This window comes from Ambystoma mexicanum, chromosome 14 (assembly GCF_040938575.1).
Source record: "Ambystoma mexicanum isolate Mex_15411 chromosome 14, UKY_AmexF1_1, whole genome shotgun sequence".
NCBI lineage: Eukaryota > Metazoa > Chordata > Amphibia > Caudata > Ambystomatidae > Ambystoma > Ambystoma mexicanum.
In genome coordinates, this window is record NC_090940.1 from 413,958,137 (window position 1) to 413,976,081 (window position 17,945).

At 45.1% G+C, this 17,945-nt stretch overlaps 1 protein-coding gene across 1 annotated transcript; it reads left to right on the top strand.

Moving 5' to 3' along the window:
• Positions 1–15,200: 15,200 nt before the first annotated feature.
• LOC138527204 (uncharacterized) lies at positions 15,201–15,479 on the top strand. The gene has a single exon (XM_069638317.1). It carries the CDS (start codon positions 15,201–15,203, stop codon positions 15,477–15,479), a length of 279 nt encoding a protein of 92 aa, XP_069494418.1.
• The last annotated feature ends 2,466 nt before the right edge of the window (positions 15,480–17,945 follow it).

Consider the following 17,945-nt stretch of genomic DNA (forward strand, 5'->3'; position numbering starts at 1 on the left):
GGTTTGAGCTTGGATGACATTGTTGGAACTGCTGATTGGTCTAGAGATGTGATTTTTTTAAAGTTTTACTTTAAACCAATCACGAGAGTAGCAACAGTAGTAGTAGATAAGCTTTAAACTAGCTGTCAGGAATCACTCCCATTTTACTCCCGTCATTGATGCTAGGACGGAGGCAGACGTTCTACGCTGTACACTTGCAGGCATCGTTATCAACAGCGCTGTCTGACACCCACTGGTACTCATGTCCCTGGGAAACAAAGACTGCAGAGGGCCCCGAGGGTTTGTTTGCCTGGTGCCTGGAAGTTGGTATGACAACGCTGGTGTCCTTAACACCGTTGCCAGCCACCTATGCGGAAGGATGTCAGACGTGGTCATCTGACTCCGTCGTCTTAAGCACCTCCCTGCGGATTCACTGGTGCTTCTGAACTCGTATCAGTGGCTTTCGTTTTGTTTCTTGCATAGAATGTCTGCTTGTGTACCGACCTTGTTGCCTGATTTCACGGCGCTTGTTATTGCTTAGCCCTTTTGTTCAGATGATTCCCTGGTTACGATCTTCTGCTCCTCCTCGACTGCTCTTGCCTTGTCCTTGTTGGAACTTCTTGCCCGCAACGTATATCAAACTTGGACTGCTTACGCATCTCCCTGCCTTCGTTCTGCACCTCTATATACAAACAATAGGGGTGCCCCTTTGTGCAAACGTGGGAGGGGGCAGGGTATACTTTTTAAACAAAACCAAACAAGGTACCCACGCTGTAGACAGTCCTAATTTCTGTCATTTATTTTAGTTACATCTCCAACATAATGCAGAAGGAATGTGCTTTCAAAAAAAGTCACAAAAAAGGAACCAAAGAGAAGTCTTAAGAGTACACGAATAAATGTAATATGCAAAACACATTTTGTATTCAAATCCCTTTTTACAAAAGATAAATAAAGATATTGAAAAAGAAAAAAAGACATAGAACAAAGGATTCATCATATATGCATAAATTCACAAAGAACGGTATATTTCAACAACCTAATTGTTTAAAAAACGTTCTGCACCTCGCCGCCTGAACTGGAATCAACCCGGATTGTTTAAAGGACTGCTGGACGAACTTAACTGGAACCGCTTACTTATATTTGGAACTTTGAATTTCACTGACTTTTTGGTTCTGAACTGCCCATAGGACTAGAGACTTCCCTGGTTGTTTTTTAGAGCGTCCTCGTGCCATCGGATTTTCTTTTTCCGGACTTCGGAAATCTTTGCTTCAAGACGTTCGGAACCCCTGCACGCTTCCTCGACAGACTATCGCTCTGGTGCTGACTGAATAGATGGTAAGACCTGCTGCCTGCGGGTAAATACTAAACCATCTTGTACCCGCACTCAACCTATTTGGGTATCTCATTTCAGAACTCCTTCAGTAGTCAGCTCCTGTACTTACTGTCACCTTGCCTCACTGTTTTTGTTGTTTGCTGTGCTTGTCACGGTCAGTTTATCTTCAATCAAGAGTCTACTGTATACAGTGTGCATTGCCATCAACAGTATATTGATTACTTTTGTTTCCTTGCAGCCACCAATGTCTCGAGCCGCATCCAGGCTCAACTAATTGACTCCTCGGTTTGTTACATCAACCAGAGAGGTACATTGGCAGGAAAACCTCATCTCCTACACTACGGGTCAAAACCCTGAAGTCTGCATACCTTAGGAGAGCTCTGACACTAGCATAATGCTTGCCTACTGTCTTGACATAGAATTAAGATTACCCAGCCTAGAATAGCGCAGCAAATCTTGATTCTATTAAATACACGGAGGCGAGCATTATACCTCCCATGTGACAATTTAAGCAAAGTGGAATATACTGTTTTGTAAATTATGTATCCTCCTGATGCTGGTTAATGGGATGTTCGCTCGATTGCTGGTGCAGAGCAGAGGCAGTCTACTTAATGGGTTTTGAAGGAGGAGTGACCGGCAGGCGGAATGCTGTTCGGCTCGTTAGCCTTTACATATTTGGTTTTATGTTGGATGTTAAGAAAAGACTGCAATGTCATTGAGGGTGAAGTTCGACACGGGTCGCAAAGAAAGAGGAAGGACTGTGCCAGAAAAGGGCTTATGAGGCTTGGAGGACTAAGGTTACTGTCGCCTCGGAGAGACTTTTTTTGATTGGATATACAATATCCAGTTAATGAGGAAATTTCGTGTGTTTTAGTAGTTCTTGGATTTTTTACTTGTTTGCTGCTGTGAGAACAAGTAAAGAAAGTTGAAGTATAATGCTCGCCTCCGTGTCTTTAATAGAATCAAGACTCCCTGCACTATTCTAGACTGGGTAATCTTCATTATTCACAACTGATAAATCAAGGTGTTCCAGATGCGAGAGGTATATATTTATGGGGCTTATGAATCTGTTTAGACTCCAATTCTATGCATATTCTGCCATCTGGTGGTTTGTCAAGAGTATTACAGGCAGTTTACTACAAAAGTCCAAGTCCCTGTGGGGGAGGGGGCTTACTGTCCCACTATCCCCATCCTATGTGTGCAAACAGTGTGATGACTCCAGGGTATTCATCGCCACCTTTGAGTCTAGGAGAAGAGCCCACTCAGGCAGATCCTCCCTAGGGGCCTGGGCAAGTGGGACCTCACTACGAGTGACTCCCCTCTTGGGAACAAGGACTCCCATTCCAGTACGGAACTCCCGGTCCAGAGTACATTGTCTGCCTACATGGCAATTGGAAAGACTGTTACTTCTGTTTTGAATCCACCGAACAGTGCTATTTCTTCAATCTCTTTGGCTTCAGGTAATGCTGGATCTCACCAGTCCACAGTCAAAGAGAAAAGGTACACCACTATTGTTTCTGATGATGTACATAAAACCATAAGGAACTTTGGATCAGAGAGAAAATCCTACGCAAAGGCGAGCCTCTGACGGGAAGACGTCCTGGAGGGGCAGAGCCGCGCTAGACAGCGGAGCCGGCGGTGCTGTGGAAAGCGAGCAAATCTCTAGCCGGACGCCAGAAGGCTGGCATCCTGACCAACCAATAAGCCAAGGTCGAGAGAGAGAGACGTTAAAGCAGCCGTCTCACCTAGTGGCGTGACCACACAGAAGCCGTGGTGGGCTTGGGGTTCAGTAACTGACGCTGAGACCAGACTGCAGTGGAGTAGTCGGATCTCCAATTTCCACAAGGTAAGTGTGTTAGCTGACAAACCAAGCAGAGGAAGAGAAGGAAACTCTCCCAAAGTGGTAACACCATTGAGATGGGAAGACTTTGATAACAGGGTCTGGAGAAGCCAAAAGGGGTTACAGAAGCCAAGAAAACCCAAACTGACAGATGTCAAACCTTTCTGAATGCCAGAGGGATTTGGAGAGCCCTGGAAAACTGAGAGACATTAATAATCGAGGTGGAGGGAAGCCACAAGGGGTACAGGAGCCTAGAAAACCTGAACGGACAGATGTCCTACCGAGACCCTGATAAAACAAGCCTACCCGAGGGCCAAAGACCTTTGGGGAGTCCTGCAAAACCAAGAGACATTAAAACACAAGTCTGAAAAAGTCACAAGGGTTACGGGAGCTCGGAAAACCCGAACGGGCAGACACCATACTGAGGCAATGCTGAAGCTAGCCTGACAAAGGGCCAGAGTACTTTGGAACGTCCTGGAACTACGAAACATAATGCGCCCAATTAGGAGAAGAAAGAACCTGGAGGGTTCCAGAGTTTAATAAGACAAGGACATTGTCAAGCACCAAGTAAAAAATGGTGGAATTGTAGTAAGGAATATTTCTTTTTCCTGAGAAAAGGGAAAAGTATGGAATCAGTGTAAAGACTTAATCTTGGCATACAGAACCTGCAGAGAGGCTGAGGACTGCACTGCAAGAAACTGATGAACTTTGCTTAAAGAAATACAGAACTTGACAAATGTTTAAGCCGCTTTCTTGGAAAAGGGAACCAAGTATTGTGCCAGGCAGAAGCCAACGACAGAGGCCATTTCTCTGGGCCTCCTTTTTGTTAAGTTTTCCTAAGTGGCAGTGCCAGTTAGTTATTAGAATTTGGACTAAGGACTATTTTGTTTGGACTTGGACGAGCACCATTACTTTTAATTTGTTAGGCAGGAAACTTCTCTCTTAGCGATAGGGCTAGTATCGATAGACATTTTCTTGTTATTTTGAATGAACACACTTAAACCATCGCAACACTTAGTCCGACTCTTCTGGTTCGCCACAACACCCACAATGTCCCTTAGCAACTACTTCCTCAGATTCTTTTTTTCTGCCGTCGGATAATGCCAGAAATATGCTGTGGAGATCGAATAACAGCAAGACTGACTTGCCAAACTTTGATAGTGCCTTTCACTCTGTCTCAAATGGATGCTTGGTGTCTTTGGACCCCCACATTCGAGGAATGGTGAAAGGAGGTTTACAATACATGAAATGTGATGTTCCCACAACTATGATTCCTATTAAACACTGTATGGTTGAGTTGGTCAGGGTAATTGGCATATGCTTCTCTTCTGCCGTGATTCCCCTGCCCCCGCACAACAGTGTACAAGTTACCCCAAGAGAAACTCACATTAATACATACTCAATGCTCCAACTTGGGCAAGGCTAGAGTCGCATCCCCATCTCCTACACCTGTTGCTACAACCAATCAAATTACACCCAGTTCATGATCTGTTAACATAACAGAAAGAACAGATAGTGCATCCCAATCCACAAGCAATCAACCTGGCAGCTTGGGTCTTAAGGTCATTGACTCTGCTCTGGCATTGCATCGATATACTTCATGATGCCAGAAAACAAAACATCTCAAACGGATACTGCAATAAATGGAAACGATTTGTGATCAGGTGCAAGACGAAGCAGGTCAAACTTGTTGATTGCTCTCTAGCAGACTACATATTTCCTTTATCTGTTTAGACTGGATTTTTTTTGTCCTGTCCCCCTTCCCTTCATACGTTGGGGGTGGGGGCGATCTGGCAGGACAGGACAAGAGCCTATTATCAAGCAGCAGAATGAAGAACATTTCATCATCTCCATAGCACAGGAAAAACATGTTCGGCTCCTCCCCCACATCCCCCATTCAACAGGCATTCCATTTCTATGCTTCGGATGGGAACGGACTATTCACTTGCAGGCTGTACCTAGTTTCCACTAAATGGACCCATTTCTCCCTTTGGGTCATGCCCAAAGAGTTCAAACGTGTAGGTTTTCCACAGCTTCTCTTCTGCTGATAAACTTTGCATGTTGACCTCACATGCGTGACTCTTGTACAGGGCATGTGACTCCTCGGCCTGCTCGTTGCTCCAGAGATTCTCTCCAAGGGAGGGGGCCTTTGGGACGGCACCTCCTCAGGACATTGTCTATTTCATTGCAAGGAAGACTGAAGTAAATCAACCACTTTTCTCAAAGGCATCCTGATGCTATGGACATCCTCCTGGGTCTTCCACTGCATGTGGTGTCTTTCTGATACTTTCCCAACTGCACAAGCTGAACCCAGCAGATTCTGGTCCAAGATACCTCATGGTACCCTGCCCCGGTGTCTCCCAGAGTTACCGGAACAGGAGGGAAAGCTTTTTAACCATGCAACTGGCTCTGAACCCTGCTCATGGATGTAATTTTAAGGTGGGACAAGGTGACCCCCCCGCCCCACTTTTGTGGCACACCATTTTGTCCCCATCATTTGGCAGGAGCCCCTTTCCTTTCAATGTCCTGTCCCTCCCCAATATTTTCAGCAATGTTACTCCACTGACCCTGCTCCATCTCTGCTCTGTTCTGCTGGCCCAGGAAGTGTGACAGCCGTCCATGCAAAAAATACAAAAAGTCCTCCCAGTAGATGCAATGAGAGTGACACTGATGCCCTTTCTTCTGCGCTGGGCGCCCTTGTTCTTGGGTGAGTGGCCCTCCTGCCTGCCAACCTCAGTTTTTATTATTTATTCTCCCCGCTCCCCATGCCTCCATCCCTCCCAACTCCCTCCCTTGTCCTCTTCCCGCCCCACTCCTGCCCACCCGCGATTGGTTGTTACGATACAGGTACCAAGTAGGCCTTAAAGGTGACAGACCTTCCCCTTTACCCCCAATACACCACACAGACAACAAATTAACCTTTGTGGGGGTTTGAGGCTGAAAGGGCAAGGAGTCCCTAAGAACTCTTAAGCTGCTGCAAAGAGAAAAGAACAAGTAAGTAAACCTGCTCTGTTCAGTGAAGCTACCGCCCACCCAATGAAACAGAAAGGTTGAAGTATCAGGATTAAATGTCAATTGAAATGTCCATAGGTTCAGAAAACCCATTCCCCCAAAAGGGGAAAAAAGAAGAAAACACAACGGTGGAGCTGACCAAACGAACCGGGAATGGAAATCTAAAGGGAGCAGAGGAGAACGAGGAGGAAAGAGATCCAGGGAGTCCTGTAACAGATCCACTAGAAGTCAGCTAAACAATGTTCCAAACAAAAGAAGAAAAGCTACCAAAATCCTGTGGAGAATCCAAAAGCAGTCCAGAAGGCAAGCCAAAGTCAGGATTACATTACATTATCACCTGAATCTGCCATTGTGTTGAACCTGCCACGCTCAGAGGTCTTGCTGCTGTGTTGACTCCTGCCATTGTTTTAAATCTTGCTGCGCTCTGAGGTTTTTCTACTCTTTTGACTTCTGCCATTTTATTTAAATCATGCTGTGTTCAGAGGTTTTGCTAGGTGAACTATTAGAGTATAGCTACTGTTGAATTCATGGGAAATCTAGAATACAGCCACTGTTGAATCTAGGAGAACTGTCATAGTATAGTGTGAGACAGGCATGGTATCAAGAGCAGACACAGACAACAAATGTAACAGTTTTGAAAACCTTTATTACAATGTGAGGATGAGTGTAAAGCCTAACTTGCCCTATAACTATGGTGGGTATTGCACTACCTAACGAAACATCTATGTGCAGAAGTCCAAAACAAAAGTCTATCTGTGTCAAAACCTATGCGTGCCCTTACCCAAATGTAGTGCAGAGATATTCTAACTCAAAATAGTGTCCAAATTAAAGTCTGGCGCAATCTATAGCTCGCTTCCCCAAGTTCAGAATACAGTTCCAAAGACACTGTTCTCAAAAAGGAGCTCAGCACTCTTTCCCCGCAGGTACTGGTTCACCAAAACAAAGTTCCAAAAGAGATTGGAGTTCCATTCCCCGAGCTTTAAGCTTTAAGCATGGATTCACAAGACGATGTTCAAAGGGTAGGATTCCCAAGAAGCGCAGGATTCCCTCCTCAAGCTTCAGGCACTGGTTCACAACACAATGTTCCAAAAAAGGCTCCAGACTCTTTCCCTAAGCCACAGGTGCAGGTACACAACAAACAAAGTTCCAAAAAGATAATGCTCCTAAGAAGCTTACGTCTTCCTTACCCAAGTTTACAGTCTTGCTTCACCAATAATCTCACAGTGTTCAGTAGGAGCATAGGTTTCTCTTTCTCTAAGCTTTGTTGCACTTATTCAAAACCAATGTTCTGCTCTTTCTAGTTTCTTGATTGCTTGTACAGTTCTGTTGGGTTATTCACACTTCCAAAACCAATATGACACTCACTGTTTGCGTAACGGTTCTTTCTCTGTTTCTTGGCTTGCACAATCAGGATCTCACTGCCAGCCCCGCAGACACCCCTACACTTTCACTTCAGTCAGGGAACGAGCACCTCTCGGTCACAGCATAGGGACCGCCTGCTTCAATGGCTCCCTTCTCTCATGCTCTCCGACTCCTTGGTGTCAGGATCCGCTTGGGAACCCATAGATGTCAGCCAGTGGGCACTTGACCACGTCGGGTAGCTGAGGAATTCTTCCCCACAATACAACTCCCAAAAGTACAAATGGACTGTTTGGGAGGAGGATTGCCTGAAAGATAGTGTAATCATCCCGGTAAGACAGCTGGCTGCATGGAAAGAGAGTCAGAAATCACACCGGTCACAATGAGACATGAATCAAAACTAGAGACAATGTAACTCACGTGTGTGCGTGTCTTTGAATCGATCTAAGGACTCAACTATAAGCGGGGTGTGATCCTGTAGACAAATAACATATACTATAAATGGAGGCGTAATGTAGTGGTAAGTAGAACAAGACAATCAAAATTCCTAACAGTCTTAACCAATGGGTTCTGATGGATGGTGAATGCGGGATCCAAGGTGAAGAGACAATGTTAACCAACAGAAGACAATGTAGTGATGGAATCTGAATGAGGTCCAAAGTCCACCTAACACCGCCGGCACGAGGATGCCTGGATGTGCAATGGCAGTCTCTAGTTCAAGCACATATGCCTAACACAGCCAGCACGAGGACGCCTAGATGTACAATGGCAGTCACTAGTTCAGGCATGTTGGAGATCCAGAAAATGTTCATTTACTATGAAATCCGAGGAGGGAAATGGGAAGGAAGGACATGGTTAATTTCCTGATGCATGAGAGTTCCAATTGTGACGAGACAAGGTAAAAAGAATTCCAAACAACACCAGAACAAAACGAATGACAAGGCAATTCCAAGACGGCGTTCCGAGTCCAGCAACGTTCCAAACAAATCAGGATACAAAACATCAGGCAGGCAGTTCCAAGAAGCGTTCCGAGGTTGAGGCAAGGTATCAACGAGACAACAAGACAAGGGATAGGCAAGCGAAATCCAAATAGCAGAAATGGGTCAAAACCAAGAAATTCTGAACACTGCAGTACATGGTTGCTTGATGAAAACGAGATCCAGAAGCAAAGTTCCCAGCATTTGGTGGAGCTTTTAAAATGGTCACCTGACACGCAGAGTGCATCAGTAGGTTGTTTGTTGTGCCAAGTGGAACGTTTGTGTGTTGGCTGCCATCGTTTCCATGGCAACCCCCAACGCTGTCGGAACGAGCTAGGAGGAGCAAGGAAACGGTGCGCAGCATGCTGCAATGGACATACGTTACGGAGAGCCAGCGCTGATGGTCGGAAAAACGAGGAGCGGGCAAGCAGCCGGGTAATGTTAGAAGGCCTCGATGGCAAGCACGAAGAGCGCTGCAATGATTTCCTGACAGCATCCTCCCCTAAAGACCAATCACCCCCACCCGAGAAGCAAGAAAATTCGCCATCAGATCAGGCGCATGCAGAATGGTCTCAGGCTCCCAGGCACGTTCCTCAGGACCGTAACCTTTCCAGTCGATTAGAAAATATCTGACCCCCCGGGACTTCTTGGTATCCAGGAAATTCTTCACCTCATATTCCTCTGTACCCTGCACAATAACAGGGGGTGGACGGATGGGAAGTCTAGTTTTCTCCGAACAAGGCTTCAACAGAGACATGAAAGACTGGATTGATCAGGCAGCTCTAATCTGACCGCCAAGGGATTGATCATGTCCTTGAAGACATACGGACCCACAAAACGTGGCAGCAGACACCTACGCATAGGGATGCAGAGATTCCTGGTGGATAACCAAACTGACATATCCGGCTGATAATCGGGTGCTGAAGAGCGATGACGGTCCACATAAGTCTTGGCACGTTCCTGTGCCTCTGTGAAATGGGTGTGCACCTGATCACGCAATGCAGAGATGTTACGAAGACAGTCTTGGACAGCCTAGTGAAATGCCAGGAAAAAACATTACGATGAACAAGAAGACGGGCCCAATGGATTCATACACAAGCTCCCAGACCCGACTGACATTTTGGATCCACCGGGCGCCACATCCTCAGCCTCTACAGATGACACCAAATTTGACTGCCTCCTTGCTACGGTACAAAATGGATTCCTAGCGGTCAATGTTAAACTAGACGATATCGTCTCAACAATCGGCTCACTCAAAGCCTGTGTCGATAAAGAGAGTACCAGAATTACGGAAGCAGAAAACAGAATTGGCTCTAATGAAGACTCAATTAATCGAAACACCCACGACATAACTCTCCTGAAAGGAGAGATGACCAAGCTCCGAGGAAAATGCGACGACTTGGAATCCAGATCACACCGCAATAACATACGTATAGTTGGACTCTCCAAATCCTTTTGCAAGGGCCCAATGGAATCTCATATTGAATCATTGCTAAAATCCCTGTTTGGCGAAGACTCCTTTTCCCGGCACTTGTTGGTTGAAAGGGTACACCGCACCCTGGCCCCAGTGCCTAAACCGGGAGCCCCTCCCTGCACTTTCATCGCCAAGCTGCTAAATTACAGAGACAGAGATGCGGCGCTACCACTGGCCAGAGAAATGGGCCCTCTGCGGCATGGTGGCGACGATATCCACATTTACTCCAACTTTGCAGCAGGAGTCCAAACTCAAAGGCGATCATATGAGCTGATCAAAAGACAACTTAGACTAAGGAAGGTCCCATACGCCCTGCTGTTTCCTGCCAAACTGTGAATACAGTATTGCGGCCGTGCACCCTTCTTTGAAACTCCGGCTGCGGCAATGGCCTATGTAGAGGCATCCATCCCCCTTCCGCCGCGAAGGGACGTCCCGGATTAAAACGACCTCTAACAACCGGTGGGAGAGGCGAGGAATCCCAACGACTGAAGGCAGCACCACAATATCCTTTTCTAACTTAACTGTGTAATAATGGTGGCCAGAGCGCACTGTTTCTAAAATAGTTCTGAGCCGGATGTGATGCGCTCGGCAACAGGGGCTGTGGTGCAACGTACGCTCCCCCGGGAAGTTCCACAAGTTGGCAATGAGGGGTCATCATCAGGTTGGGGTTGATGGTGTGGTGGGGGTGGGAACAGGGCGAAGAACATTGTTTTGTTGGATGTTGGGGAAAGAGAGTTTGGCATGGGACAGACAGAGACACACTATATGGTTGAAAGAATAAGACGACCACTTGAGAGAACCCCCATTGGCCACCAGGAGTCAAAGTTGAAATGTTTAAAAATTGCAATCACAACATCACAAGCTGTACCATACAGGAGAATCGCTCCCCTCTTAATGTGTTACTTGATCATGAATGAATGGCACAATATGCAAGACCAGGCACAGGGCTGAAGCTTAAACTGCTTACGTGGAATGTCTGCGGGCTTAACAACAGATCCAAATCCAGCAAAGTTGGGTCTTATATTAACAGACACCACCCACACATTGCGATGCTGCAAGAAACGCACGCATTACATAATGTCAACAATGGTATTTTTTATGGGGTAACACCAGACATTACACCGAGTATTCATCTCAGAACAGAGGAGTCATAACATTGATACACCCCTCTTTGGGTTTCAAAACTGAGAAAAGTAAAATTGACCCCAAGGCATATTTGTAATCATATGGACAGAATAGCAAAAGAGGAATTGATCACAGTAAATACCTAAGGCAGAACATGGATGACCCTGAGTTTTTTGTAAATGTAATTGCTAAAATTGGCCTAGCAGTAAATGCATCTATATTGTGGGGAGGGGATTTCAACACCATACTAGATGTGACTCTGGATAGGTCCTCTGACAAATAGAGAAATCTTACCAGATCAGCTACTGTTTTACATCCAGCCCTAGCACAATTAGCCCTTGTTGATGCATGGAGAGGGTTACACCTATTGGAGAGACAGTACACGTTCTACTCATCGGCACATGATACTGAGTCAAGGATAGATTATTGGTTTATCTCTTCCCAATTGGCCAACTCGGTAAATCACTGTGACATACACCCCCGTACACTATCTGATCACTCACCAGTCACTATAGAGGTAATACACAACATGAAATCCCCAGTTAGAAGATGGAGAAGGCTCCCAAACATCCTTAAAGACCCAAATGTGGTGGAGTCACTACATGTGGAAATGGAAGAATTCTTTAGTATGAACAAGGGATCGGTGGACAAATGGTCGACTATATGGGAAACCTTCAAAGTGTGGATAAGGGGAAACATAATGTCTAAAACAGCGGGACTTATAAAAGCAGTCAGATGTGAACTAACAGAAATGGAGAAACACCTAAAAACACTTGAAAATGACTACAGTACAACACACGATAAAAGGACCTTAGCCGAAATCAATACTTACCTCTTGAAATTTAACGAATTGGCAACAAGGGTACAGAAGTACATGGTTGCACCAGTCAGGGCACGCAGATACGGAGAGGGTAATAAGGCGGGGCACCTCTTGGCCTGTCTGCTAAAGAATGAACAGAACCGTACCCGAATTACAAGTGTTATAACAAGAACTGGGGAAGTTATAAACGAGGAAGAGGAGATAAATGCTGAATTTACCAAATTTTACACTGAACTATATTCAAACCACGATACATGTGTTGAGGCAGACCTGAGGGGCTATCTAGACAATATTACGCTCCCAAAACTGTCAACAGACCACGCCCTGGCTCTCGAACAAACGATCACCAGTGAGGAAATTGCTGAAGTGATCAAATCACTGACATCTGGAAAAGCCCCGCTTCGGACGGATTGGGTGCAGAATTATACAAGGAATACTCCTTAGAACGCTCCCCAGTCCTATCTCTCGTATGGGAGGAAGCAATGATGTGTGGCTCACTCCCAGACATAAAGAGAGCAGAAATCATCACAGTATTACTTAAACCTAGGAGTCCCTCCCACGAAATGTCCTCCTATCGCCGTCTTTCGTTAATCAACACAGATGCTAAAATATACGCAAAAGTACTCTGTGAAAGGGCTAATCCAATGAAGGGTTAATTCCATGTTATAAAGCCAGGGGGTCGTTATCTGATAACATCAGGCGTCACAGCATTATCAGAAAATAAAGGGATGAGAGAATGAGGGAAGATCATAAACATGATGATGGACCCTTCATCTGGCGAATGGGAGAAGAGTTTTCCCCTGTAGGTGCTTTTATCTAAGCTGGTTTTCTTCTGTGTTGTGGTTGCCAGGTTACGGAAGAGGAAGAGAGAGAGAACCATTATGCTTGGGCATATTAAGAGCTGGGCCTTCAAGAAACTATGAGTTTAATGGAAAATGTTATAAGTTAATGAAATGAAGAAACGTGTTGAAAATATGGCTGACGCTGCAGTTTAGAGAAAGAAACGTTGAGCCTAAGGTGAGCGGCACCGGAAGGAAATCGCAAGGCTATCCCATGTCAATACGTTGCTACACGTATTAACTTCACTACGTTGATGGCCCCACTCTCCACAATCGAAACATTGGGGACCTTTGAAGGTTTGGCTAGGTGGTCTTGTTATAACAGGTCCTGGGATTCCCTCACTGCCAGGTCGGAATCTGGATCCTTCCCACTCAGATCTGCGTATTATTGAATTTGGCCACCTTGAAGCATTTGTTTGTCTATTGACCATGGTTTGAGTACCATTGGCCGTTCTGCTGGGCCCAGCATACGTCATCATTTTACTTTGACCTGCCTTTTGGTAGGCTGATGTGATGTTCACTGCGTCCATCAAGCTAGGACAATGGTGTTGTCTAACCCATCGTTGTATTGGTGGTGGTAGAGCGTCTATAAACTGTTCTAATACAATCTTCTCAGCCATTTCTTGAGTTGAGGTGTGTAGCCACTTATCCCCCAACTCTTTAACTCAATAAAATAATTGTCTTGGTGTGTCCTCACTTTGTAATTTGATTTCTCTAAATTTAATCCGGTTTGCCTCCTCATCATGTCCCAATCTTTCAAGCACCACTCTCTTCATGTTGACATAATTGGTGTCACCCGTCGGATTGGCAGCCAGATATGCACTTTGCTTCTCCCCCGTCATCAGGGGAGCAATAAAATGACACCATCTGTCAGGTGGCCACTGAACATTTGTCGCCACCCTTTCAAAATTTACAAGAAAATGAGCCGGATCTTCTCTAGGGGCATATTTTTGTAGTACTGAGGCTGGTACCTGTGCATGCCTTCTTAAATTAGTGGCATCAATTAGTTGTGCCTGTTGAACTTGTAGCACTTGTTGGAATGCCTGGCGGTCTGCTTGTGCCTGTTGACTCTGTAACAGGAGTGCTTGTTGTAAAAGATGCTGTCCCTCGCTTAAAGTCTTTATTAGGGCTTCCATTGCGTTGTGCCTTATCCCACCGCTGCCACCAAATGTCAAGTTTTCAAAATGGGAATAAAAGGCAATCACTCAGTATAAGAGGTAAAACAGAAAACTTTTTATTTAAACAGAACACAAACTTTTAACTGTAACCAAGGCCCTCTGTAATCTTGTAGATCTCTGGCTTCTCTTCTTTGCCCAAATTATATTTCTTTATTTTCTTTCACAATCTACACTAGAGACAGTCTTTCATGCTGCCACTTAAATTACTCCTTTGAATAATCTTTACAGTCTCAATTTACGTTGAAGTTTCTTGGGCCACCTCCAGTAAATTCTTATGAATCATTTCTTTTAATATTTTCTCGTCTTTCCACTTTAAACTCCACTTCTTGTTTGTAAAGTCTATTTGATGATCTTTAATCTCTCACTTAGCTCCCTTCTTAGGAACATTTATGCTGGTTTCATTTCCTCCTTTATTTTCCTCTTTAATAGCTTATTGTCACTCTTGGTACCTGTTTTCCTCTTGATGGCCGCTAGAGGTCCTCGCGGCTCTTCTGCTAAACTCTGCTTCACGGGCAGAGGTCCTCACTGGACTCTCTGCAGTCATGGATAAAAATCAGCTGATTTGGGCTCAGCTGTTAACTCTGCTCGGCTCCGCCCCCTGTAGCGTCTCCGCATTCACCTCGCTCGTATTTCCAGGCATCTGCGGCAAACAGCTATTATCAGACGGCTCTCCCAGTGCGGGCCATCAACATAGTCAAGTTAATTACTTGTAGCAATGTATTAACACAGGATAGCCTTGCGATTTCCTTCTGGCGCCGCTCACCTTAGGCTCAACGTTTCTTTCTCTAAACTGCAGTGTCAGCCATATTTTCAACACGTTTCTTCATTTAATTAACTAATAATGTTTTCCATTAAACTCACAGTTTCTTCAAGGCCCACCTCTTAATATGCCCAAGCATAATGGTTCTCTCTCTCTTCCTCTTCCGTAACCTGGCAACCACAACACAGAAGAAAACCAGCTTAGATAAAAGCACCTACAGGGGAAAACTCTTCTCCCATTCGCCAGATGAAGTGTCCGTCATGGTGTTTATGATCTTTCCTCATTCTCTCATCCCTTTATTTTCTGATAATGCTGTGACACCTGATGTTATCAGATAACAACCCCCTGGCTTTATAACATGGAATTAACCCTTCATGGGATTAGCCCTTTCAAATACTCGCAACTAGATTACTACCCAAGATGTTGACCTTAATACACCCTGACCAGTGCGGTTTCATCCCAACAAGATCCACAGCTTTAAACTTGCGCAGACTATTCGGAATTATGGCGCAGATTAAACCTGAGGCTCAGGCAGTTGCTGTGTCATTGGATGCCAAGAAGGCTTTCGACTCGGTCTCCTGGTCATACCTGTTTGCAGTACTGGAGAAATTTGGATTAGTTCCATACTTTATCCGGTGTATCAAAATATTATATGCTTCTCCGAAGGCCAAGGTCCTTACAAACCACAGTTTATCCAACAGCTTCAGCCTGGGCAGAGGCACGTTCTCTCCCATTCTCTTCTCCCTCACTATAGAAACAGTGGCCGTCACGGTCAGACAATAGCAAAGGCAGAGAGGCATAAGGATGGGCGGAAGCACCCAATCCATATCCCTGTATGCGGACTACACATTGTTATACATACGTGAACCAGAGAAAAATCTCGCTCCCATGCTGGAAGTCATGGATAAATTTGCGTTATACTCGGGATACAAAATAAACATTTCGAAGTCCGAGATTTTCCCACTAACACCTGCCACCACCTGCCCAACTCATACGCACGGTCTTCGATGGTCCCCCGATAATATAAGATATCTGGGAATCCTCATATCTAAAGATAGGACGTCCCTATACATTGACAATTACGAACACCTCCTACAAGTGATCCACGCCAAGCTACAGATATGGGCCAGACTCCCAATCTCACTCATTGGCCGTATCGCGGTATTCAAAATGGTGATTCTTCCCAAACTCCTTTATGTGTTCAGTAATGTCCCAATATGGCCTGGAAGACCATTTTTTTGATAACCTATGATCCATGGCGACAACATTCATATGGAACGGTGGGGCAAACAGGATGAAATGGGAACAACTTGCGGAACCCTATGAAATGGGTGGTATAGCTGCACCTGACTTCGAACTGTAGTACCTTATAGCTCAGGCACAATACGCTAAATACTGGTAGGACCTGACAGATAGTGCACCACACATCCTTATCGAGCGGCATTCGGTTCGTCCGACCGACTTGCGCTCAATAATATTCTCAAAAACTCACAAAGACGAATGCAAATATGACCCGGCAACCACCACAATCACGGCGTGGGCTATGATCTGCAAAAGACTACAAATAGACACACCCTACGATTCACAGGCCCTGTTCTGGAACTTCCCAGGTATTAAACCCACATATGATATAAGCATACACAAGACATGGGTCCCGGAATATGAGATTAAAATGAGAGACATGTTCCCGAATGGGAGATTCATCACACCAGAAGACTTTGCAGACACTGTAGGAGGAGGTGAGTTAGCCACCTTACAATATCACTGCATGAAATCCGCATTAAAAAAAAGATGGCCATCATGCTGGCGTCGATGTGGCCTACAGGGATCGTTCCTCCATATGTGGTGGTCCTGCCCAGTGGTGGCAAACTTCTGGGCCCAATGCATCGCCACCATAGCAGACATAACTGGGATAAAGCTGACCTTGGAGCCAGAATCAATCCTACTAGGATCCCCGCTTCCAGGCATATACCCAAGGTCGGGTAGAAGAGCCACCCTCCTTACTCACCTCCTCCTGGCCGCTAAAATCACAGTGGCGCGAACCTGGAATTCGCCGGAGGGACCCCTGATGATCCTATGGTGGCTGAAACTTTGGGACATCTTTGTCTCAGAAAAGATCACAGCAGCAAACAGAGGCCTCCTTCACCGCTTCACGAACATCTGGTCCCCTGTAATATACTATGACCAGAGCTATCCAGCACTAACTTTTAAGCCATAAGCGGTAGCAAACGCTCTAACGGCAAGGAGCACGGAGATGATACAACGGACAGAAGAGCAAGATTTGGACGTTAACTAAGGGGGGACGGGAATGAGGTTGATGGGGGAGGAGATGATCAATGAGCTGCACAGAGTGTCATGAAAGAATATGTTGTAACGTACTTTTCTCTGGTGTGTCGATCAAAAATAAACATGTTTAAAAAAAAAAAAAGATGGCCATCATTCCCAGAGAAGGCACCCCTGCATGTGTGTTTTCAGTCCCTATACTCACAAACTGGTACAGGTATATCAAAGTTATACAATATAATACAAATCTATACGCAACCACTAAATAAGGTCAAAACCTCTTGGGAGACAGTCATGGGCATAACTATCGAAGAGGAAAAATGGAGAAGATACTACCTCCTAACTAAAAAGGTCTCGTTAAATGCGGGCCTAAGGCTGATACAGTTTAAGGTATTAAATAAACGCCATTATACCCTGGTTAAAATGGCAAAATTCAATGTCACCATATCCAGAAGCTGTCGGAAATGTGGAAACCCCAAGGCGGATGCATATCATATGTACTGGGCATGCCCACTGATCACTGTGTTCTGGCGGGAGGTTGCGTGGGTACTGGAGGAAATGACACAGATCCCAGCTCGCCTAACACCCCAGAAATACTTGTTTGGCAATATAGGGAAAATATCTGAAAAAACTAGAATACTTTTCAATGTTGCATGTGTAGTGGCAAAGAAATGCATACTTCAAGTATGGAAAAGCACCCATGCCCCATGCATTGATCATTTTCTCCGAGAACTAGCATACGTCAATGAATGTGAAGAAACTTATGTAAAAATGACACCCACTACAAACAGGCCGAATTATATTTGGACTGTATTCAGAATATACCTACAGGACTCGCTCTCTAATGAGGATAGTTAAAAAAGTATGTAACGTGCCAATTCATTATATAGAAATGTCATGCAGAAACAAAATGCTTTTACTCACTGAATATTTTGTTGTTAACTGATATGTGTTGTGATGTGCCAA